The sequence below is a fragment of the Capricornis sumatraensis genome, chromosome 8 (genome assembly GCF_032405125.1).
Source record: "Capricornis sumatraensis isolate serow.1 chromosome 8, serow.2, whole genome shotgun sequence".
In the NCBI taxonomy this organism is placed as follows: domain Eukaryota; kingdom Metazoa; phylum Chordata; class Mammalia; order Artiodactyla; family Bovidae; genus Capricornis; species Capricornis sumatraensis.
The window spans coordinates 84386410-84408814 of NC_091076.1; the positions used below are offsets into that span (position 1 = coordinate 84386410).

At 58.2% G+C, this 22405-nt stretch overlaps 1 protein-coding gene across 2 annotated transcripts; it reads left to right on the top strand.

Annotated features, from left to right (window-relative positions):
• Window positions 1-1409: 1409 nt before the first annotated feature.
• On the top strand, window positions 1410-22383 carry GRAP (GRB2 related adaptor protein). Of its 2 annotated transcripts, XM_068978009.1 has the most exons (5): window positions 1410-1534; window positions 7393-7490; window positions 11961-12083; window positions 19400-19568; window positions 21283-22383. In XM_068978009.1, exons 1-5 carry the CDS (start codon window positions 1457-1459, stop codon window positions 21466-21468), a joined length of 654 nt encoding a protein of 217 aa, XP_068834110.1. In that variant the 5' UTR covers window positions 1410-1456; the 3' UTR covers window positions 21469-22383. The 2 variants fall into 2 exon arrangements, with proteins under 2 accessions (XP_068834110.1, XP_068834111.1); XM_068978010.1 differs by lacking the exons at window positions 1410-1534; window positions 7393-7490 and adding an exon at window positions 11598-11669.
• The last annotated feature ends 22 nt before the right edge of the window (window positions 22384-22405 follow it).

Consider the following 22405-nt stretch of genomic DNA (forward strand, 5'->3'; position numbering starts at 1 on the left):
TCAAATCCAGGTCTCCTGCATTACAGGCAGATTCTTTGCTGTCTGAGCTACTAGGGGAGCCCCATATATAATATATATAGTGATTTATTTAAATATAAAAGATATATGCAATTTTATTATTTTTTCCTGTCTCTGTCTGTGGAGAGGCCCTGGGAGCAATGATACCTCCACCGTAATAACCATACCCAATACTGGCTCAACCTTGGGTTCTAACATCACTTTACATTAAAATCATCCTCCCTCTGCCCCTCAGGAAGGGCTGGTTCTGGGTCTGAGGCAGAAGTCCTGGAGGAGCCTGGGATGTGTCATCAGAGAGATGGGAGGTGCTCAGAAAACCACGGGGATTTGTCAAAAGGACAAGGGGCATCTGGAAGGGGTCCCACTGACCAGATCTGAGACAATGTAAGCATCAACATAAATAATAGTAATGGATCATAATCTTTACTATCTGAAAGCAAGGTGTCACCTTATCAATATAAATAAAGGAAGAAAAATTCTTTTTTTTTTTTTTAACAAAAAAATAAAACCAATCTGACTTCACGCTGATTCAGCCAGTCCCCATCCAACACCCCAGGGCTCTTCCTTACTCTCTTTTTGGGACCGTGGTCACCCTCCTTCCCTGCACAGCAAACTCCATCCTCCGTCCTTGGTTCGGACGGCTTCACTGCTTTAAGTGGTTTACGTTCTTTCCCAAGAGACTCAGCCTCATCCCAGAATTGCCACACCGATCTCACCACCCACAGCAAACCTAAGCAAAGGTCCACACTTATTTTCAGTCCTTTTTTGACCTTAGGCTCACCATTCCACTGAAGGTGCCCAGTGTTTAAACCAGAAGAGGCACCTTCTGAGCTGGGTATTGATGGATGAATAGGAGTCTCCTGGGAAGAGAAAGGGGAAGAGAGGCCATGCGTGTGGAAAGGCTGGGGGGCGACTTGGACATGTGAGGTGTTCCCCCTGCTGTGGCTGCAGTCCAGGTTTGTTCAGAGAGAAGGGGAGTAACAAAGAATGAGTCTGGAGAGGTGGGGTGGGGAGGAGTAACAGGGAAGTCCCTGGTGGTTGGGCCAGGAGCTTCGGGTCAATAGTGGGTCACAGGGGGCATCAGAGTTTAGAAACTGTGGTGGATGGATTGGTAAATGAGTGGGAGTGGCTGCGACCACAAGTTCAGCATCCTTGCTGCTCTGGAGACTCAGTTTTATCATCTGTAAGGTGGGTGCAGGAGGAGGACCCACTCCCAGGGCTGCTGGGGGACGCCCTGGAGTCTGAGAGGGGCCCGTGGCTCACACCTCCTGTCTGGGACATCTCTGCTTCCTGTTTCTCCGTCAGGGGAAGTCTCGGTCTCAGCTTCAAAAGCACAAACACGCTCTCAAAACAAAGGAAGCTGGTCCTCGACTGCGGAGGAAGCAGGAAGCTGCCGGCCCTGCTAGCAGCCCAGCTGCCGGGGCTTGGGGACGGCGGTATGGAGTCTGTGGCCCTGTACAGCTTCCAGGCCACGGAGAGTGACGAGCTGGCCTTCAACAAGGGGGACACGCTCAAGGTAGGGTGGCCGGGGCTGGCCGAGCTGTGCCTATGTGGTATGGGGGGGGGGGGGATGGTGCTTAAAATCAGGGCCCGGATGGCCCTTCTAATAGAGTCTAGTCTCTGGAGGAAGATAGGCCCAGCTTCTCCAGCCATTGACTACGTGACTCTGGACAAGCCACCTTCTGCCTCAGATCCTCAGTTTTCCCATCTGAGAAATGGGGAGTTAGTTAGTGCTCCCTCCTTTAGGAGCCATTCTGAGAATTCAGCGTAGTGAGTGGCAGGGCCTGATTCAACACCCAGTTTCCCAGGAAATAATTTGAAATGAGTTAGAGAGAGAGAGGCAAAGAGACCGAGACAGAGAGAGGGTCTTGGGAATTAAGTACACACACTAACCTATCGGGGATAAAACAACTGTGACTAAGGGTCTAGATGGGCCTCCCCCAAGGTAAGATGAGCCTCAATGCTATGCAGCCCCCTCGTGGAACCTCTGTGAGGAGCACACACCCTCCAGGGCAGAGGGGTTTCCAGGCTCTCTCTCTCGGGAAGTGTCCCTGCTTACATGCCTGCATCTGGAACCGGAGCTCAGGGCCCTGATTTGGGAGTGTCTGGCACAATTTGGGCGCTGGAGCTGCCATCAAGTCCCGCTCAGGAAGCTCCCTGGGCCCCAGGCTCCACGCCGGCCCGGTAGGCCATCCTTCCAGTCTGAGCCGAGGCCCCGCTCCGCGCTGCCCCAAGCTTCAGGCCTCAGAAGGGACAGCACCTCCCGTGGGCTGACCATGTATGGAGCCAGGTCTGAGCTTGGCAGTGTGCTCCAACATCCGCTTAAACTGCTGCGGCCCCATTTTGCAGGTGACTAAGAAAGGCCCCCAGGCACCATGACTTGCTCAGTGTGGGGTCGAATGTGAACCCTGAACCTGGGCTGGGGCGAGAAGTTGACAGTTCTAAGACCACATTATTTTGAGGAAGTCCCCCCTTATCTGTGCTGGGATGCTGGCCCTTGGCCCCCTGGGTGGCCGGCAGGGGGTGTTGACCTGAAGATGTGTGGTTACCTGAGGGCAGGGAAGACTGGCACCAGGACCAACAGGCCAGTGTAGGAGACTCTGAGATCTAGGTCCGGCTCACAGGCCTTGTTAGCCAGTCTGAGAGAGTTTGGGTCTCTAGTTCCAGACTCCGGGGCTTGGGAGAAAGTGGAATCATGAGGAATCTGGAATAGGGTGGTCGGTCAGTGCTTTTCACCTGAGACCTGTGATGGGCAGTGTGGCGGGGAAGGGTCTGTGGGGTCCCCCAAGGGAATCACTGTAAAAACTATGACACCCCCTTCCCTCCTGGATGCCTGGGCTCACTACCCACCCAGAGACTGGCTGAGTTTCCACTAACCCTGGCTGGAGCACTGGCATCTCCTGCTGTGTTTGCTTTTAACCCGGGCTCCTGAGGGCAGGGACATAAACCAGTGCCCGCACGGGGCAGGCCCTCAGCAAGACACGGGGTGTCAGAGGAAGGAAGGCGGGATTAAGATGTTAGCCAAGACCCAGGAGGGGACCTCTCAAGGCATGACAGGCCATGGGAGGGGCTGCCTTTTCCTTCTTTCATGCAACAAACCCTTGCTGCCCTGTGGAGCATTGTCCTGAGTGCTGAGACCGCAGGCAGTGGACAAAGCCCAATCCCTGTCCTCCCAAACCTGACATTCCAGAGGGTGAGTCATGCCAGGAGGTGACAGATGGATGGAAGCAATCACCCGGGAAGATGGAATGCAGAGGGTGGGAGGGGCAGGGGGACAGCTTTAGACTTGGGGGGGGGGGCGGTCTGGGCAGTCTCTCAAAAGAAGTGACACCTCAGCTGAGATCTGAAGGGTGAGCGGGACCCAACCATGCAGAGAAGAGGCGGGGGAGGAGAGTGAAGGAGGAGATGCATCCAGCGGGGGTGGGGGTGTGAGTGAGTCTGCAGCGTGGGTTCAGCCTAGCTCCGTGCTCCACGATGGCATAAAATATCACACAGTCCCTAAAAACGCCATCTGGGGAGGGGTCATTTAACAACTCAAAAATGCTCATGAGGCAACGTGAAGTGGCAACAAGGCAGAATACAGAGGAATATACACAGAGAGCCGACTCACACGTACTCAGTAGATTTGAGTTTTAGGGATGGGAAACTGACATTCTGCAGGTGAGAAAGGGAAAGCTAAGCCTCTTACAGGCACCGGATTCGTGCCTAGGAGAAAACACCAGAATGTCCTGAGGAGTTAGTCCTTGGTCCCGGGAGGCGGGCCATCAGCAAGTCCCACCTCCTTGTTCATGCCCCTGCCTTTCCCTGAGGGACAGGGATGAATGAGCAAGTGGGCCTTCCAGGCCCAGACCTGGCGACAGGGCCCTTCCTCACGGTGGTGCAGGTGCCAGGTCAAATTCTGCCTTGATTTAAGGTTTTGATGGATTTTTTTTTTTTTGCATTAAATTTTAAACAGTCTAATTTTTAGAACAGCTTGAGGTTTACAGAAAAATCGAGAAGACAGTACAGAGGGAGTCGCATCTGACACCACACGCCCACTCTCACCCATGCACACCCTCTCCTGTGGCAACATTTTAAAGTAGCAACTCGGTTCATTTGTTACATTAATAGACTGATATGGATACATTATCATTAACTACTGACAGCATGAAAATTTTTAGCATTGATTTTGATTTTTTAACATATTCTCTTAAAATACTATTTACGTTGATTCGTGACATCCTCGGAGCTCCCTAAAATTTTGCACTCAAAGTGCCTCCCCCACCTCACGTGGTCTGGAGTCTGATTTCTGTAACTGTAAAAGTTAGACACGACAGCCCTGCAGCCCTGCAGCCTGGCAGCCCTGCTTCCTCTCCAACGCCCGTCTGATGACTGAGCATGCAGGGTGTCCATTCACGAGCGTGTTTCCAGCGTACCAGTTGTGAGCGCCCAGTGGACACGCAGATCCCAGGCCCTGGGAGCTGGCAGGATGTTGTTCTTCCAATCTAAGAGCTCTGCTCTTAGATGACCCTCTGGACAAGTAGCCCCAAATGTCACTTCCCTAAAACATAGCCCCCTCCCAGGAGCAGGCTGCTTTGGGTGCACAGTACCTGGCTCTCCTGGCTAGAGGAAAGATGTAGGTGCTGGCTTAGCTCTACCAGAACCCAGACTCAGGGCACCCACGGCCTCAGCACCTCCACGGGGACGGCCGGTGCGCCCCAGGTTGGACACAGCCAGCCCTCTGCTCCCCACCTGCCCCCGCAGCTGTTTCATAGCACCCGGCAGCCACACCCACCCACCAGCACCCAGGCCCAGAACTTGGGGGTGGTCTTGGCTGCTTTCTCTGCATCTCAGAGCCAGCCTGTCAGCAGTTCCCCCTAAACCATCCCTAATCTGACCACATCGCAGTCACCCCAGGCCAGGGCCCCATCACCGCTCACCTGGGCCCACCTCCTCACATCCCTCCCTCCAGTCCACAGCCTGGTCTCCACACAACAGCCACAACCCAGAGCCTGACCTTCCCCTAGTGGCCCTCAATGGTTTCTCTTGTTTGTTTTTGTAAATAATTTTATTTATTTATTGGCTGTGCTGGGTCTTTGTTGCTGCGTGGGCTTTCTCTAGTTGCGGGAACAGGGGCTACTGTCTGGTTGCTGTGCTTGGGCCTCGCATTGCTGCAGCTTCTCTGGTTGCTGAGCACAGGCTCTGGGGCGCAGGGGCTTCTGTGCTTACAGCTCGCGGGCTGTAGGGCACAGGCTCAATAGTTGGGGTGCTCTGTGGCGTGTGGGATCTTCTTGGATCAGGGATCGAACCTGAGTCTCCTGCATTGGCAGGTGGATTCTTTACCACTGAGCCACAGGGGAAGCCCACTCCTCTTGGTTTTGAAAATAAAAATCAGAAGAGCCTCCTCACTCCCACCGGAGTACGATAACGTCCAGTTCTCGCCCTCCCTGTGCACATCGTGGCCTGGCCCCTGCCTTAGCTGCAGTCACACAGCTTTCCTTTCTGCTCCAAGGACAGCTCGCTCCCACCTCAAGGCCTTTACACTGGCTATTCCTTCGGCCATGGACACTGTTCCCCACATCTCATGTCCAGCCTTTCCTATAATTAGGGCCTCAGCTCACATGTCAGTCACCTCCTCAGAGATGCCTTTCTTGCCCACTCTCCCAGCCCTGTGGACAATCCCCTGTCCCAACCAGGCATCTACGTCTTCCTGACGTATGTCTTGCGAGCACTCCCCGCTGCATTAAATTATCTTGTTTATTATCTGCTTCCTGTTTCTCCCTCTGCCTCTGCCCACTAAAGCGGGAATCTCCTGCCCCCTGCTGTGTCACTGGGCTGGACACAGAGCCTGCCCTGCAGGAGGTGCTCAGTGACCACGCTGGCCAGGGGATAGTGGCACAGGACAGCACACAGGAGAAGGGGCCAATCTGGGGGCAGGCCAAAGTGGGAGCATCACCAGGGAGGGTTGGCAATTCCTGTGTCTCAGAGCGTCTGGGGGCTTTGAACAATGTTGACAGCAAGACCTCAGCTACCGCAACCCATCAGAACATTTCTGAGTCTTTCCCTGGAGTGGAGATGACAGGAAAACAAACAAAACTGGGATAGACAAGACGTGTTACAGCCTCATGTCCACACAGGACTTTGTAGGTCACAAAACACCACCACATGCCGTGTAGGCTGCGTCTGTTTTATGGTTGCAGAAACTGAGGCCAAGGCTGCAGAGAGAGTTAGAGGCAGGCAGACTGGTCTAGAACCCAAGGCTCCCAGGAACCTTCACTGAATCTGTGTCCCATAAGCCCTGATTTTCCCATTAAGCTGGAGTCGGGGAGGGGGGGTTTGTTTTGTGTTGTTTGGTTTTCAGCAAAAGTTTTCCTGAGTCAGCCACCTGCTTCCGGCTGTCCCTGGGGACGCTAGCCCAGCCCAGACAGTGGAGACAGGAAGGAGGGGGCTCGGCGGGCCAGGCGGTCAGACGAGCTGCTGCCCCAGCCCTCGCTCCCATGGGGCCTCTGCTTGGGCGGCTCAACTGTGTCTGATTTTTTGTCTCAACCAAGCATCCCCACCAGGTTGGAGCTGATACGTGGACCTACTCTAGGACGGACGGGAAAGATGGCCCTTGGGCAGGGTCCAGAGACTGAATGAAGGGGGACTGGCGTGAAGAGTGAGGGGGTCCTGCTCACCTCCTCTCTGGGCCTGTGCCCTCCTCTGTGCAATAGCTTTTGATGACAGCAGCCCCAGGGGCCGGGGTGAGAAGGGGTGGCCGTGGCAAGCCAGCCCAGCAACAGGGGAGGGAGCCCAGCGTCCCGCCGCCACCCACAGTGGCTCCCACCTACACTCGGGTTTCAGTTCCCCTCAGGCCACCTGCAGGGCGACGTGAAACCTGTGACCCGAGCCTCGTCTCAGCCCAAATACCTCCCGTTTGCTCCCCAGGGTCTGAGCCCCCAACCCAACCGTCACCCCTGAGTTCAGACGTGCGGGTTTGTAAATGTGGGTGACCCCAGGTGACCACCACTTGGAGGGGCTCCTCAGACTTCCCCCCCCCGGGTCAGCGGAGGCGTCGAGTAGTACCATGGGCCCCATGCCCAGGGCCACAGCTCAGGGACCAAGGGGCTGCGGGGTCTCCCCTAACCCCACAGGGTGCTGGGGGTCTGGGTGGCAGCACTTGGATATCCAGCTCCAGCCCCCCAAGCTCAGCCCACAAACCAAATCCTCCTCTAAGACTTGTGGGCAGGCCCCCCTCCAAAAAAACGGGGCAGGGAAGAGCATGGAATCACACTGGGTGGGGCCAGTGACCTCGCCTTCCTCTGGGAAGCGGGCCCCGGGGCTGGGAAGGGGGCCCCTCAGCAAGGGAAGCCAACACTCCTGGGTGACCAGGAGCCATGTCTCTCCTGCCCACAGATCCTGAACATGGAGGATGACCAGAATTGGTACAAGGCCGAGCTGCGGGGCGCCGAGGGGTTTGTCCCTAAGAACTACATCCGCGTCAAGCCCCACCCGTGAGTAGCTCCCCCACATCCACAGGCCCCCTGCACCGCTGCCAAATGTCCCCTCCCAGCCTGGCCCAGACGGAGTGACCTGCAAGGCCTCACCCCAGCTTCCCTCCATCCGTCTGGAGCCCCCTGTCTGTACCCTGAGCAGAAGTGGGGGACAGAGGTGTGATAACTTGTCCCAAGTGGTGGTAGTCTGGGCCAGTCCAGGCCACAACACCGAGGACCTGGGACACCAGAGAGCAACTGGGCCCTGGAGAGGACGGGGCCTGGGCGCTCAACGGTGGGCCCACTGGCTGCGGCGTGGCCTCAGGCAGGCCCTGGCTCTCTATGTTCTTGTTTCTCTGTCTGCAGTCCAAGGAGGGCCAAGGCTCCTCTCGTGGGGGGTCCTAGGAGCCTGTGCGGGGGTGGGGGTGAGGGGCCAGGGAGGAGAGGGGCAGGAAGGAGGCAGCCCTGAGGGCCCTGCCGCTGGAGCAGGGGAGTGGGGGGAGCTGGACACTGGCCAGGCAGAGCTGGGACAGGGCAGAGCAGGAGTCAAGTGTGGGGCCCAGGCATCCCCAGGCCTGGGAACTGCTGGCCCAGGGAAGTCCCTGGTCAGGCTTTCAACGTTGAATGCCCTAGTCTCAGCCCCGGGACAGGCCTAAGTGGTCAAGAATCTGTGAAAAACCAAGTGGATATGCGTGGAGTGAAGGCTGAAGTAGCCTTGAGACACGGTCATTCACCAAACACTGGCTATGGCCCCAGGGACCCGGCCCGGGTGATGCTGGAGACATGTGTTGAGATGTTCGGGTCAGAGCACCGTGTCCCAGGGAGAGACAGGAGGTAAAGAAAGAATGACAAGAGAAGGCACTCAGCACTGAGATAACTAACCAGGGAGGCCTTCTCGGAAGAGGTGACAAACTGAGGTTTTGAAGGATGTGTGTAGGAGTTAGCTGCGTAGAGTCAGAAAAGGGCATTCCTGGGAGAGGGGCAATGAGAACCCCTGGCTGTGGGCCTGCCAGCGGGGCCTCAGAGCCTGGGTGGAGGGTGGGAGGAGCCACGGATGGGTTTCAGCGTGGATGGGGGTCCTGCATCTGATGCGGAGGCAGGTGACAGGGCTGGGCAGGCTAGAGGGGGCAGGCTGGGAGGTGTGACATGTGTGTGGTTGTGGGGTGAAAGGAGAGCAAGGTGCAGGGCCAGGGTGGGGCCTGGAGGCTGTTTCCTCTTTATCTGTCTTCAAGTTCTTTCCAAAGCTGCCACCACCTCCGGCTTCCTGTGTTGGGCAAGGCCTCTACCCACCTAGCTCCCCTGTCTGGGCTCCAAGCACTCCCACCCCACGACAGATCCTGTAGCCTGGACTCCAGGCCTGCAAGGTCTCTGGGCTGTGTGACCTTGATTTCCGTAAAGGGAGACAGATGGAGAGAACCTGCCAGGGCCACCAGCCAGTGCCAGGTCAGTGAAAGACACAGTGGAAGTGGGAGCCTCCAGGTGGAGGCTGTGGCCCAGCAGAGGCTGCAAGCCTAGGAGGTTGGAGGCCACTGAGAAACCCAAGTAGAGGCTTTGGTTTACTCAGAAGGAAAGAAAAACTGATGGATATCAGGGCCATGCCCTTTGGCGGAATATGGTGGTTGAAGCCAGTCTCCACCAGGGTGGGTAGCAGCCGTGGAAGGTTCCATGTCTGATGGCCCTGGGGTCCCTGGGGTCCCTTGGACAGATCAGGGACCAAGGGCATTTCCCCCACCTAACTGAGGCCAGGTCCAGGTGCGTTCTGGGCTAACTTCACCCTTGCCCTGGCTCTGAAATAGCAGTGGGGAAAGTCCAGCCAGCTACTGACTCAGCCCTTGGGGCTCCAGTGCGGGACGTGGCAGGGCAGAGGTCTCGGGGGGGCCCTGATCACCGCCACCACCCTGCAGCCCAGGGAGCCTGGGGCAGGTGTGATGGAGGCCATCTACTCCCAGGGCCCCTGGGCATCGCGGGCAGGGTCCATCGAGGGTCTGACCCCGTTGTGTGGGGGTCTAGGAGTGCATGGTCTGCTGGGCCGGGGAGGTAGAGCAGAAGTTTGCCAGGAGTGTGGGTGGACCAGCTAACGGTGGGGGAGGTGGGGTCCGCATGGGTGAAGGTCGGAGCAGTGGCGGTAAACCCCTGCAGGTGGCGGTGCCCTCGTCCTCCCAAGGGCCCTGCGAGCTGGGCGCTCTTGTCACCGTCTTGTGGGCCAGGAGATGGTGGCACAGAAACGAGTGGCCTGTCCAGGGTCAGAGACGGAGGGAGGTTTGCCTCAGGTACTGTGGGCCTGGGCTGTGCCCACCAGGACGGAGTTGGGGAAATTTGCCAGGCAAATCTTGGGAGGGGACCTCTGCTCCTTCTTGGGCCTCAGTTTCCACATCAGTAAAATGGGGGCTAAGTGAGGAGTGAGGTGGGTTCTGGGGGTGTCAGGATGGGGAGGCTGGTTTCTCCCATCCTGTCCTTTGAGCCACTGAGGACCAGGAGGGGGCTGGGCAGCCTCCTCAAGACTGCGGTTGCAAAAGCCTTTGAGGGTGACGGCCGCCCACACACAGACGCCTCCTGTGGGGTTTTGTGGGTTCTTCAGAGACACTGGGCTCGGGAAACGCCCACATGGGGCCCCACTGGACCCCTGCTCCCCCCGTGGCAGCACCTACACCTGTTCCTGCTGGGGGCTTCCCAGAGGAGCTCCGTTCTGGGCACCCCCAAGCCCCGGGCCCTCCACGTCCCAGCTCAGCCTCCAGCCTGGAGGTTCCTCCGGGACTCCCAGAGACCCGGGCTGAGCTCTCAGAGGCAGCCTGGAGCCCCACCCTTGGCCGCCACCTCCACCGCCTCCACTCCGGGAAAACCCACCATGAGATGGGCCCAGGCCTCCGCACCCCCTAGCATGGGGGCAGTTGTGGGCTAGAAGCTCACTTTTGGGGTATGGGCTCCCAGGAGTGGCATCTAGAACACAATGTCAGGACCAGGATTTTATTTTGGGGTGGAAGGTGGGGAGGAGACTTGGAACTGCTCCTTCTGGTTGGAACCAGGGTGCCAATGCCATGAGCTGAGCAAGGTGCCTGTCCTGCTCCCCTCGGTCACCACCTGAGACATTGAGGGCCCAACCCGCCCACACACAGGCCGGGCACATCAGTAAAAAGCCCTCGGAGGAGCTGGCAGGCAGGGGAGGGGCAGGTGGGGCTACAGGCAGGACCCTGTCTGCCTGCACCTGAGCCCCTGTGCTGAGCTTGCAGAGCTCTCTGTCAACATCCTGACATGACAGGAAATTCCCGCCTCGTATCCGCCCTGGCGCTCAGACTCAGGAAGGGGAGAAGGGAAACGGCTCAGGGAAGGGAGGCTTGGCGGCCTCGGGGCGCCAAGGTCTCACGGTGAGATTCCAGCCACGCTGGGCTTTGGTTTCCCCATGTGAACATCAAGAGTGGACTAAAACCCTGGGGCTGAGAAGCCAGCTGGAGATCACCTGGGCCCTCCGAGGGTAGGTGATTCCCAAAGAGCCAGATTCTGCCAGACTGCCTGGTGCATTTACAAGGAACCTTCTATATACCCAGTTCTGTTTGGTCAGAAGGGACTTGAACCTGTGAGGAAAAGTCCAAGTGGCCTCAGTCTGTGCATCTGTGAAATGGGTACAGGGAGAGACTCTTCCTTGCCAGAACAATATTTCTCTTTGGTGGTGCTTTACTCACTAAATTGTGTCTGACTGAAAAAAAGACAAAATAAATTGTGTTTGACTGTTCACAATCCCAGACTGTAGCCAGCTAGGCTCTCTCTGTCCATGGAATTCTCCAGACCAAGAATACTGGAGTGGTTTGCCATTTCCTTCTCCAGAGAATCTTTCCTACCCAGGGATTGAACCTGGGTCTCTTGCATTATAGGCAGATTCTTTACCATCTGAGCCACCAGGGAAACCCGTTTCTCTCTGGTCATCTTTAAAATATTTTTTCACTTTTAAGAACCTACAATAGGAAATGTAAAAGACCAGGTCGGGGTGGCTGGGTCAGAGTTCACTGAGGTGTGTGTTTGCCTGAGTCTGTGCTCATGTTAAGTCACTCAGTTGTGTCTGACTCTTTGTGACCCCGTGAACTGTAGCTTGCTAAGCCCTGGGATTCTCCAGGCGAGAATACTGGAGTGGGTTGCCATGCCCTCCTCCAGGGGATCTTCCCAACCCAGGGATCGAACCCGAGACTCTTGCGTCTCCAGCATTGGCAGGTGGGTTCTTTACTACTAGCGCCACCTGGGAAGCCCCATGTGTTTGTTTGGTGTGTTAGCAAAGGCTTGTGCTCGGGAGGCAGAATGCTGGGACTAGGTACAGCTCCTGTCTGCCACCATCTGTGACCTTGGGTACCTGACTTCTGCCTCTCCGGGCCTTAGGCTGATAGTCTGTAAAGTGGGTGCAGTCGCACCTCCTGTGTCCAGGACTGCTGGGAGGACCTGGCTGTGATGGGTGCCTGGCACTGGGCAGGGTGGCCGGCCCCTGCCCTCACGTTGCCCTCTCTGCAGGTGGTACTCGGGCCGGATCTCCCGGCAGCTGGCGGAAGAGATTCTGATGAAGCGGAACCACCCAGGAGCCTTCCTGATCCGGGAGAGCGAGAGCTCCCCAGGGGAGTTCTCTGTCTCTGTGAAGTGAGTTCTGACCCGAATACGCGGAGGAGGGTGGGCAAGGACAGGCCCTCGGAGCGTGGAGGGAACGACCGACCCCTGGAAGCAAATGATCATCTGGGTGTGAGATGACTGCAGGGAGTGGCCCTGGGCAGTGAGGATTGGAGGCTGACTGGGAGTCCTCCCATGCCAGGCCAAAGTGTCAGCCATTTTTCCAATGGCAGCAAGTCACCAGGGGAAGCTGATATGACAAGGCTGCAGGGGGAGAGCAGCAGGCTCCCCGGGGTGGGTGTCCAGGGTGTGCTCTGGACAGGGTCCCCCTTGTGCTACGCAGTCAAGAGGATGGACCCTGGGGCCAGAGTGCTTAGGTTCACATTCCAGCTCGGCCATTTCCTGTCTGTGTGACTTTGGGCAAGTCACTTAACCTCTCTGTACCTGTTTCCTCACGTGTAAAATGAGTTATTGCGAGGAGCAAATGAGTCATTCTATCGAGAGCCGTTAGAACAGTGGCTGCCACTGAAGCAGGGTGGCAGCCTCTGGGCAGAGCAGAAGCTGAAACCAGAAGTCACAATGGGGCAATAAGCAGTCCAGGTGGAAGGAGGGGCAGGAACCGGGGAGGGGGTCGGGCCCTGCTTGTCTCTGTCCTGCCTCTTCTGCACCTGAAACAGGGATGTGGGAGCAGCAATTCAAGGACTAGTCGCTGAGTTGTGTGCAGTGTGCCGGGCAGCGTCAGGGACTCAGGAAGCAACAGGGAAAAAACGAAGTTGCTGTCCTTCAGGGTTTGTGTCTTAGTCGGGGAGACAGACCTTGAACAAGGAGAGAAACGAACACAGCAGGAGCCAGATGGCAGGGGCTGATGGCCTCAGGTTTGAGCAGAGATCTGCAGCTGCGGTGCAGGCTGTCTGGGGCCCCGGGAGTGAGGACTGGGAGGAGAGCTTCCAGGCAGAGGGAACAGCAAATGGAAAGCCCCTGGGGTGACTGGGCAAAGCCAGTGGGGGGAGGGGTGTCAAATCCAGAGAGAATGGCCTGATAGGTCCCAACCAGGGGGCGGGTTCCCCCAGAACAACAGGCCGCCATGGAGCATCCCCACTAGGGAAAGGAAGTGGATCCCTTGGGCTACCGAGGAGGAGGATGGCTGGGATCAAGGGGGGGCCTGGAAAGAGCCAGGCGGAGCCTCTGGTATTAGCACTGGGATGGGGCTGGAGGGTCAGGGAGGTGCCATGTACCTGTGAACTGGGGACCACCAACAATACCACCATCAGGGTTGCTGAGGGCACTGGGCATGTAGCTGGATGGGATGGGCGGGTGGACGTGGGCAGTGTGGCCTCTGTGCTGGATGGCACCAGTCTTCTAGGACTTGGATGTGTCACAGCCAATGGCTGGCTGATTTTCCAATGGATAAACATACCTATGTTGATGGCTTTGTTGGCTTCTGATGGGGCACCAGGCTCAGAGGAGGGAAGAGCTCATGTCTCCCAGCAGGCCGGCCATGAGGCCATTCTGCTTGCAGAAATGTGCCCCAGGGGAGGCCTTTCCTATCTGTTCTGTACAGAGCTTGTGGTGGTGTGCGGTTGGCACACTGGAGCCCGGCAAGTGGGCTTCTCCTAGTCGGGGTCAGGAGGGCTGCTGGGGATGGTGGTCCCCCATCAGGGGTCACAGCCCTCACCCGCCCCTCTCCAAGCTTTGTCACCAGCCTTAGCTTTTATCACTTCCGTTTCCCCTGGGAACAGGCTGAGCTCCTGATCCAAGGCAAGGGCTCTCCTCCTCTCTGACCCTCAGGGGTGGTGAGACCCCAGTTCTTGGCCCTGAGCGTCTGGAGCCCCCTGACTTGCCCCTCCCTCCACAGCCCAGCCCCTGAGGCCAGTGGGTCCCCCGAGGAACAGGAAGTGGCAGTTTTCCCTGTGCCAGCTCCCAGGGCCCAGTATCTCCTGGGAGAGGCGCCCGCCAGGCGGGATGGTCTGGCCTCGCTCCAGGAATCAGCTCCAAGGTCACCGCAAAGGAGGGCACAGGGGCCTTCTTTGGCCACCTCTGCAGCCTGAACTGAGCTTCTACCTGCCTCCCTCTCCCCTGAGAGTGGATCCCATGGCCTGAACTTCCGCCGTGGGTGCCCTGGCACCCTGCCCTCCCTGGGCATGCAGACCCGCCACCCCAGGCACGGGGTCAGGCCAGCCAGCTCAGCCTTTGGGGTGTGTGTGTGTAGGACAGGGGAGGAGTCCCTCAGAGAATGAGGGACTGGGGTCTCCACGATGCCTGATCGAGGGAAGTTCGATGGCAGCAGACATTCCACAGGCTGGAGGAGATGACATCTGAGCTGGGCCCTGAGGCATGAGTAGGAGTTTGGTGCACAAAAAGGAGAGGCGATGCCAGGCCCAGGGAACAGCAAGTGTGAAGACCAGGGGTCGGGCAGAGAAGGTGGACTTGGAGAGCAGTTTGTCTGAGCAGGAGGGGGATGGACAGTTTTAGGGAGCCAGCACCAGTGCCGTCTGGGAAAGGGGCCTGGAATGTCCCTCAGAGAAATCCCCACACACAAACTGTCCCCCCTGCTCCACCCCAGGCATCCTGCCCAAGCCCTCTCCCCTAGCTCAGAGCCAGAACCCTGGGTGCCCGGGGTTGTGGTGTGTACACAGCACCACAAGGTGGCGCCCTCCAGCCTCAGTTGCATCCCCCAGGGCCAGGATCCTGGGTCCTGCCCCTATTCTGGTCCATGCTCTGTCAGGCGGCCTTTCAGGGCCCTTGGAGGACCACCAGGCAGACCTCAGAGCAGGAAACAGACTCAGGGCATCTGTGCTAGGAGAGTGGCTTTTGAGCAAGAATATCAGCTGTGTAACCCTGGGCAAGGTACCTGGTCTGTTTCCTCGTCTGTGAGGTGAACATCGATGTAAGGGGCTGAGTATGCTGCCAAATGTTGGCTTCCCCGGTGGCTCAGCAGTAAAGAACCCGCCTGCCAGTGCAGAAGGCACGGGCTCGATCACTGGGTTGGGAAGATCCCCCGGAGAAGGAAATGGCAACCCACTCCAGTGTTCTTGCCTGGGAAATTCCACCGACAGAGAAGCCTGGTGGGCTACTGTCCATGGGGTCGCAGAGAGTCAGATATGACTTAGCGACATGAACAATAACAATCCCCAAAGCCAGCTATAAGTTGTCATTGCCATGTCAACTCTCCTAGGACCACACAGTGCCTCCTGGCCCCAGCCCCATGGCCCCAGCCTGTTAGAGAAAGGCCAGTGGCCATGTGGGGGTGAGCAGCCCAGCTCTCTCCCTGTGTAACCTCAGCAGATCCCATCCTCCTCGGCTGTGACATCCTTATCTCCACTTTGGAGACAGTAGCCAGGACGTCGTGAAGTCCAGTGACCCGACAGCCACCCTTCTGGGTGATGACTACATGGATGCATGTGCAAGAGCGTTTCCACCTCACTGGCAGGGCTCCCGGGACCTCTGATCCTACACGAGTGGCATCTCCCGCCCGCTCTCACCAAGCCTCGTAAAGCTGTCAGAGGTAGGGTTTACGGGCCTTGCTCTGCCTCTCGGAGCGACGGTGGCCACGGCTGGGTGCCCTTTACGAGTTTACAGAGGGCGGTCACCCCCCACCCCCACCTCCGGGAGCATGTCTGAGCTGGCGGCCTGCGGGCCAGGGCAGGGGCGCATGGCCTGGCTGTGTAACTTTTGCACCCGCTCTGATACAGGCTGCGGTGGGCTCCTTGGTTGGAAGCAGTTTGTTCCCCAGTGAGACTAGGATGATGCTTGCTTCTTTTCAGACTCAGGTGCCTGGGGTCCCAACCTGTTTGCTCTGCCCCTCTAGTTGCTGAGCCCCTACTGTGCACCAGGTCCCATGCCCAGTTTCAGGGACTCAGCTGCCAACAATTGAACAAAGCTCCCTATCCTTTAGGCTCAGGTTCCACTGGGGCGACTGATAATTTTATACATGTATGTATGAGAAGATGTGTATGTATAATTTATTAAACAATTAGTAAATTATATAGAATCTTGGAAGATGAAAAAGGCTCTTGGAAAATGAAGCAGAAAGAATTGGAGGAAGGCATAGTTTTATGCAGGCAAAGACAGGGAGGAAGTGACCCCAGAAGCCTGGTGTGCAAGTGAAGAAACAAAGGCTCAGAAACGTGCAGTAACTTGCCTGAGGTCACACAGCCAGAAACAGCAGAACTAGCGCCCATTGACACCCCCATGACCTGAAAGACCAGGTCTGCCCTTCCGCTCTCCTTCCCTGAGGCTGAAAACCTGGTGTTGGGGGTTCTCTCTCCACTCCCTTCCCAAGGTCAGTTTGATTCTATCTCATATCTGGTGCAGAACAAGTCATCCACCCCCTCCTTTTTCACAGATGGGAAGACTGAGTCTACACAAGGGCCATGCCTTATCAGAAATCACCCAGTAGGCAGTCAGCAACCTGGTGTCCATCAGGCCACCAACCTGGTCTCCAAGCCCTGACTGGGGGGTCCTGGGGATCCTGACACCTTACCCCAGCCTTGTTTATCCACCCTGGCCCACTGTCACCCTGGCTAATGCTGCCACCAGGCCAGAAAAACCTGCTGGGCAGGACCAGCGGCAGCTAGCATCAGGCCTGACTTCATCCTTTAGACTTTCCTGACAGCCCAGGGGCCTGGCCCAGCCCTCACCCCCCTGGGTAGGTGGGCGTGGGGGTCACAAACAGGGATACACACACCCATGGCTGCTCAGAGACGGATGCACATGGCCAGCCTCCCAGAGCAGAGAGAGACACGCACACATCCAGGTGTGATGGAGAGACACCAGGCCCAGACATCACACACATATACCAGGCTTGGTGCCCCCTCCAGCTCGGGAGGGCTCACCCAGCAGGGCCACCCCTCCTAGCTCTGGGGCCACCTGGACTTAGACTCGGGCCTGGGGAGGTAGGAGACAGGATGGCAGGGAGAGAGAGCCTGCCCAGGTGCTAGGTCCTCAGCCCTGTCACATGGAAGAGGGTCGGTCACTCGTTAGGCCAGGGACTGGCTCAGAGGAGGGTCACGCCTGTTCACAGACATAGCAGACCTGCTGCCCCCAGCCGTGGGCAGGCTCCTCTCCCCTCTGGGCCCTGCTATCCCATCTTGAGCCATGCACAGGCTGGGGACTGGACCACGAGAGCTTCCCAGGTTTGAGAATCCGCCAGTTGTCAGGCTGATGAATTTGAGCAAACTCTGGGAGATAGTAGAGGACAGAGGAGCCTGGCACACTGCAGTCCCCGGGGTCACAAAGAGTTGGACTCGACTTAGCAATTGAACAACAGCAATAAGGTTCTAGAACTTCTGGGTCCTTTGCCCCCTCCCAGGCCTCGCCCCTCCCCTGGGTATGATCAGGGAAACGCTCCATTCTGGGTGACGCCCGGGTAACTGAAGGTAACCTTCAAACACCAGAGTGTTCAAAACTGTGCTCACTTAGAGCTGAGGTCTCCTCAAAATCCCTACACCCTCCTCCGCCCCTCACCCGGAGGACAGCTGCTGAATACACCCCCAGCTCCTCTTCAGAGCTGGCACTGAATTAGGGCCTCTGCCTCCCCAGCACCACGGCCACAGTCCAGGGGCCGGGAGAACCCCAGGCTCTCTGGGACAGGGCACAAGGGAGTCAAGAACCGAGGCTGCAGCAGGCCGGACAGGAGGGAGGTGCCTGCCCGCCTGCCTGCCCTCCTCCCATCCCAGGACGTGGACACACATGTCTTACAGCCGACAGCACAGGTGCTTAGTCACCTGGGAACAATGCTTGCTGACGGCACACGAGCAGCTTTGTCTCGGGCCAGGGTGATGGCTCTGGCTGGTCACAGAGCCTCCAGCATTTTCTGGCCTCAGTTCTGCAGGTGCAGCTGGCTGCGCTGAGAGTGACGTGTGTTAGAGGGCCTGGGACTATGGCTCAGAGCCAGCAGGGGTTGCGGGGTGTCAGCGGGGTCTGGGAATGAAACACCCAGTGAGCATGGATGCCCTGGGCTGCCCCACAGTGTCCCTGACCAGATCCTCTCCCAACTGGGCTATGCCTGGGCCGACTCCTGCCTTCCTGCCTTTGGGTATCTGTGAGCAGCGGGTTGCAGGCAGGCTGCACAGGGCTGAGGGAGACAAGGAGTCCCCTGACTCTGACGGAGGGCATCTGACGCAGCTCACAGAGCTTGGGCCATGTTACCCAGGCTTTGAAGCATGAATAAGAATTTGACTTAAGAAGAACTTGGAAGAAATAATGTAGCAGAGGTCTGGAGGCATGCTTGACAGTGGAGAGAGAGGTTACACGTGGTTGGGATCCTTGCCTTGGGCGGGGCGGGAGGATTCCCCCTCCCCCAAGCCCAGAGAGACAGAACGGAACAAATCTCTGTCTTAAATCTCACATCTTACCTTTAACAAGGCAGCACGCCAGGCCTGGGGCTGACAGGTGGAGGAAGTGAGCTCAGACAGGGATAGGCAGCTGGGGGATGGACGCCGAGCTCCGGTCCAGGCCATGGAAGCACTCGGACGGCAGCACTGCAGGAGCTCGGGCTGCCCAGGCTTGTGCGGCCCCTCCTGGCGTGGGATAGGCCGAGCACGACGAGGGACCGGCATGTCCCTCTGTCCTGTGGCCAGTCTGGGAGAGGCAAGCCATCCCTTCAGTTGGAAGGCGCTGGGCAGAGGGCTGGGATATAGTGCAGTTGGGATGCAAGGCTGGGTAAAGGGAGGGAGAAGAGAAAGGGGTACGTTGATCACATCAGAGTGTATTTGAAGAAAACTGAGGCTGGACAGGTCATCAGAGCCAGACCTTGAGATCAAGGTTTTAGGATTTTATCCCGAGGGCCGAGGGCCGTGGGGAGCCATGGGAGGTTCTTAAGGCGGGGTGGGGGTGGACAGGAGGTATCCCACAGCCTGAGCCTCTTGCACACTGGCAGGCTTTGGTCTAAGTGGGGATGGTCTTAGGACTCGCCCCTCGAGGGACTGTGAGAGCTGGGAGGGGATGAAGTTGGGGAGGGAAAAGAGAGTTAAGGCTGAGGGGACGTTGGAGAGAAGAGGTGCTGTCAACTCACCTCTCTCAGAGGAACCATGCAATATTGCCAATAAATGAGCACTCACCCAAAAGGGAGGTGTTACTATGAGGAAACCCAGGTTCAGAGAAAGTAGGTGATTTGCCTAAGGTCACAGAGCAAAAAAGTGTCCTGATCCAGGCTCCACATCCTTAACTCCACACTCCACAGCCAGGAGATTCCCTGTGCCTTGCATGGAGCCCGTTGGTGGGGCCTGGGACCCCTTCCCCACCTTGTCTCCTCCTGACTCGGTCCTCACCTGGAGAGGAAAAGGCCAGGTTCCGGGGGCAGGGGGAGGGCCCATCCGAGCAGCTGTCTGAGATGGCCTCTCCCCCAGCTACGGGGACCAGGTTCAGCACTTCAAGGTGCTACGTGAGCCCTCAGGGAAGTACTACCTGTGGGAGGAGAAGTTCAACTCCCTTAACGAGCTGGTCGCCTTCTACCGGACCACCACCATCGCCAAGAAGCGGCAGGTCTTCCTGCAGGATGAGGAGCCCCTGCCCAAGGTGGGTGGGGTTGGGGGGTGGCAGAAGGGTGAAGCACAGCTTCTCCAGTTCTGTCCTGGGGGTTGCCGTGAGGCAAGAGGAGTTGGGACGCAGGGGAGGCGGGAAGGGCGGGTAGAAACTGCCGGGCAAGCAGAGCCTGGCTTATTCTCCGCCAGAAGCTGTGCGTGGCACACAGTAGGTGTCCAGTAGTTGTGTGTTGAGTGAGTGAAAGTATGCCACCTGCTGAGCCTCCTGGGAGCCTGCACCTCACAGGTAGGAAGCTGAGGCGCAGGGAGCAACGGGACTCATCCCAGGCCGCCTGCCGGGTGGGGTCAGCACTGGCTTCTGCTTGCCAGCAGCTGGCCTGGGGTTGGGAGGTGAGGCAGAGGGTGCCCATGGGCCAGGTCCTGGCCTGGTGGAGGGGGTCTAGACACCCCTTGTTCTCACAATAACAGCAATTTGTCAGCCGGCTCTTTCATCAAGGGGCCCTGGGACCTGATCTCAGTCTCATTAGGGTGATGAAACCAGCCAGCGGGGTTATTAGACCTGACATACTGTTTTCCTTGGGACGGGGTGTCAGCAAGGCCTGGGGCTAGAGGTCGGGACGCTGCACAGCCTAGTGAGCTTGGGTTCTGTGGGGGAGCGAGAGGGGGCTGCAGGCTGCTGCTCCAGTCCTCCCTGTTCCTAGCCCCTCAACCCCCACTCCTGGCCAGGCGTGAGCTTAGGGCCAGTTCATCCCTCCCATGGGCCTCATTTTCCCCTGGGGCCAGTAGGATGAGCCCTGGGAGCTGACAGGAGAGTAAACAGTGTTTTCAGAGGACCCCCCTCCCCCGCGTTATGCACCCTCCTCCCATCAGCACACTTAGTGCCTGGCCCACTCAGAGCTCAGTCTCAGGGATGGGTCCCCCAGAGGGTCTACTGCCCAGGGCAGCTCTGCCCTTGGAAAGTGTGAGGGGGCCACAAGGGAGCTGGGGGCTCCCTGAGGGCTCTCCCACACCGACCGCCTGGCTCTGAGGTCACCCACCTTGCACCCAGAACCGCTAATTACAGCCTGTCCATGATCCTATCACCTGCCCAGATCAGATTCTGCAGGCTGGGAGCAGAGTGCCTGGTGGGCAGGCAGGTCCAGGGTGCTGGGTGTGATCATCACGGCGCCGGGCTGACGTGCCCGGAGGGGAGCTCTCATCCAGCAGCCATTCGCAGGGGACAACCAAGTCCCACAGAGGTCAGGGACTCACCTACAGCCACTGGGGCACAGGTGGGACTAGAGCCCAGCCGGCAAGACGAAAGTGTGCAAAGTGACATCCTTTGCCTCAAAGCCTGGCCAAAGGCAACAGCAGCAGACTGCTCACAGCCACACATCACTTTACAGTTTAAAGGCCTGTTCCCGTAGGTCTGGGGCCTGGAGTCAAAAGCTCAGGAGAGAGCCCCCAAGACGCGCAGGTATCTAACCAAAGTCCCATGCTGAGGCCCAGGACTTGGTCCCTTGATTGCTGGCCATGTGATCCCAGCTGGGCTGCCAGGACAGACCCTGTGGAGATGCAGGGTCTGTGCTGCAGATGTGCAGGGAGTGGGCAGCGGGAGGCCCGTGGCGGGGTAGGGTGGGGGGATAGCTGTCATCTGAACCTGGACACAGAGCTGGGTTCAATCCCAACTCTGCCTCCTCTTGGCGCTTCCGTGGGGACAGCCCAGCCGGGGTCTCCTGAAGCCCCACTGATCGTCTCCTCCCTCGCAGCCGCCCCGGGCCTGCTTCGCCCAGGCCCAGTTTGACTTCTCGGCCCAGGATCCTTCCCAGCTCAGCTTCCGTCGCGGTGATATCATTGAGGTCCTGGAGCGCCTTGACCCCTGCTGGTGGCGGGGCCGGCTCTCTGGGCGGATCGGCTTCTTCCCACGGAGCTACGTCCAGCCGGTGCACCTGTGACCGGAGTGGGCCCAGGGGCTGAGTCAGTGGACCCGCCGTCCACCAGGCATGTGGAGAGAGGACACTGGAGCCCCCAATACAGGGCTTTGGACAGGAGCATGGGTGTCTTGACTGTCTGGCTGGCCTTTGGAGCTTCATGCTAACCGGGATGGGCCCAGTGCCCTGGAACCACTGCCACGTGCAGTGCCCACCAGTCTGGGGGGCTCCAGGGCCTCCACTGGCCTCTGACATCACTGGGTGGCCAGCAGGACCCGTCCAACCCAAACACCAATGCCCTGCCCCAGGAGGGCTGAAGACTCGGGCTCCACCCGAGTGGGGGCTGAAGCCAAGGAACCACAGGCTGGGCCTGCCTGTCCCTCCATTCAAAGCCCCAAGGGCTGGCTACTGGGGAGGGGGCCAGGGCCCAGTGTACTGGTGACTTGGACTTGCTGGACAGTCCCTGGTGGAAAGCGACTTCTCAGCTGTCCTTTGAAGACTCTGGGCTCCACAGGCCTCCAACACCCCTGTCCACTGCAGACACTTAGTGAGGAGGGCAGGGTAGAGGCAAGGTCCAGAGGAAGGAGGGCAGGGGTGGGAGGAATGGAGGCAGCTGCTCTTTGCCACTGGCCCCATGGGACGGATGCACTCCAAGGGGGCAGCCCTGGACATGGCCCCCTAGAAGACACAGCTGCATCTGCCATATTTGTTGAGGCCCAGGTTCTGCCCAGACCAGGGCTTCAGGAAGCAGGGGTCACTGCAGACCAGGTGGGGAGCTGGGGCAGGAGCTGGGCTTTGAGGTCCAGCAGCATCCAGGATGCGGCAGCCTTGGTGGGCCTGGCTTAAGGAGAGGCTGGGTGTCTATGCGGATGGCGCTGCCATACAACCCGGGACGCTCAGAGGCCTGAGCTCTGGTGAATTCGCTGCTCATGACCTGGGCCCGTGAACTCAAAATAAATAC

Excerpts from the sequence above, each read along its gene's own strand:
- GRAP (XM_068978009.1), top strand. The coding sequence starts at position 1,457 with ATGGAGTCTGTGGCCCTGTACAGCTTCCAGGCCACGGAGAGTGACGAG. Across the intron at positions 1,535-7,392 it reads ACAAGGGGGACACGCTCAAG|ATCCTGAACATGGAGGATGA; the intron begins GTAGGGTGGCCG and ends TCCTGCCCACAG. Across the intron at positions 12,084-19,399 it reads GAGTTCTCTGTCTCTGTGAA|CTACGGGGACCAGGTTCAGC; the intron begins GTGAGTTCTGAC and ends CCTCTCCCCCAG.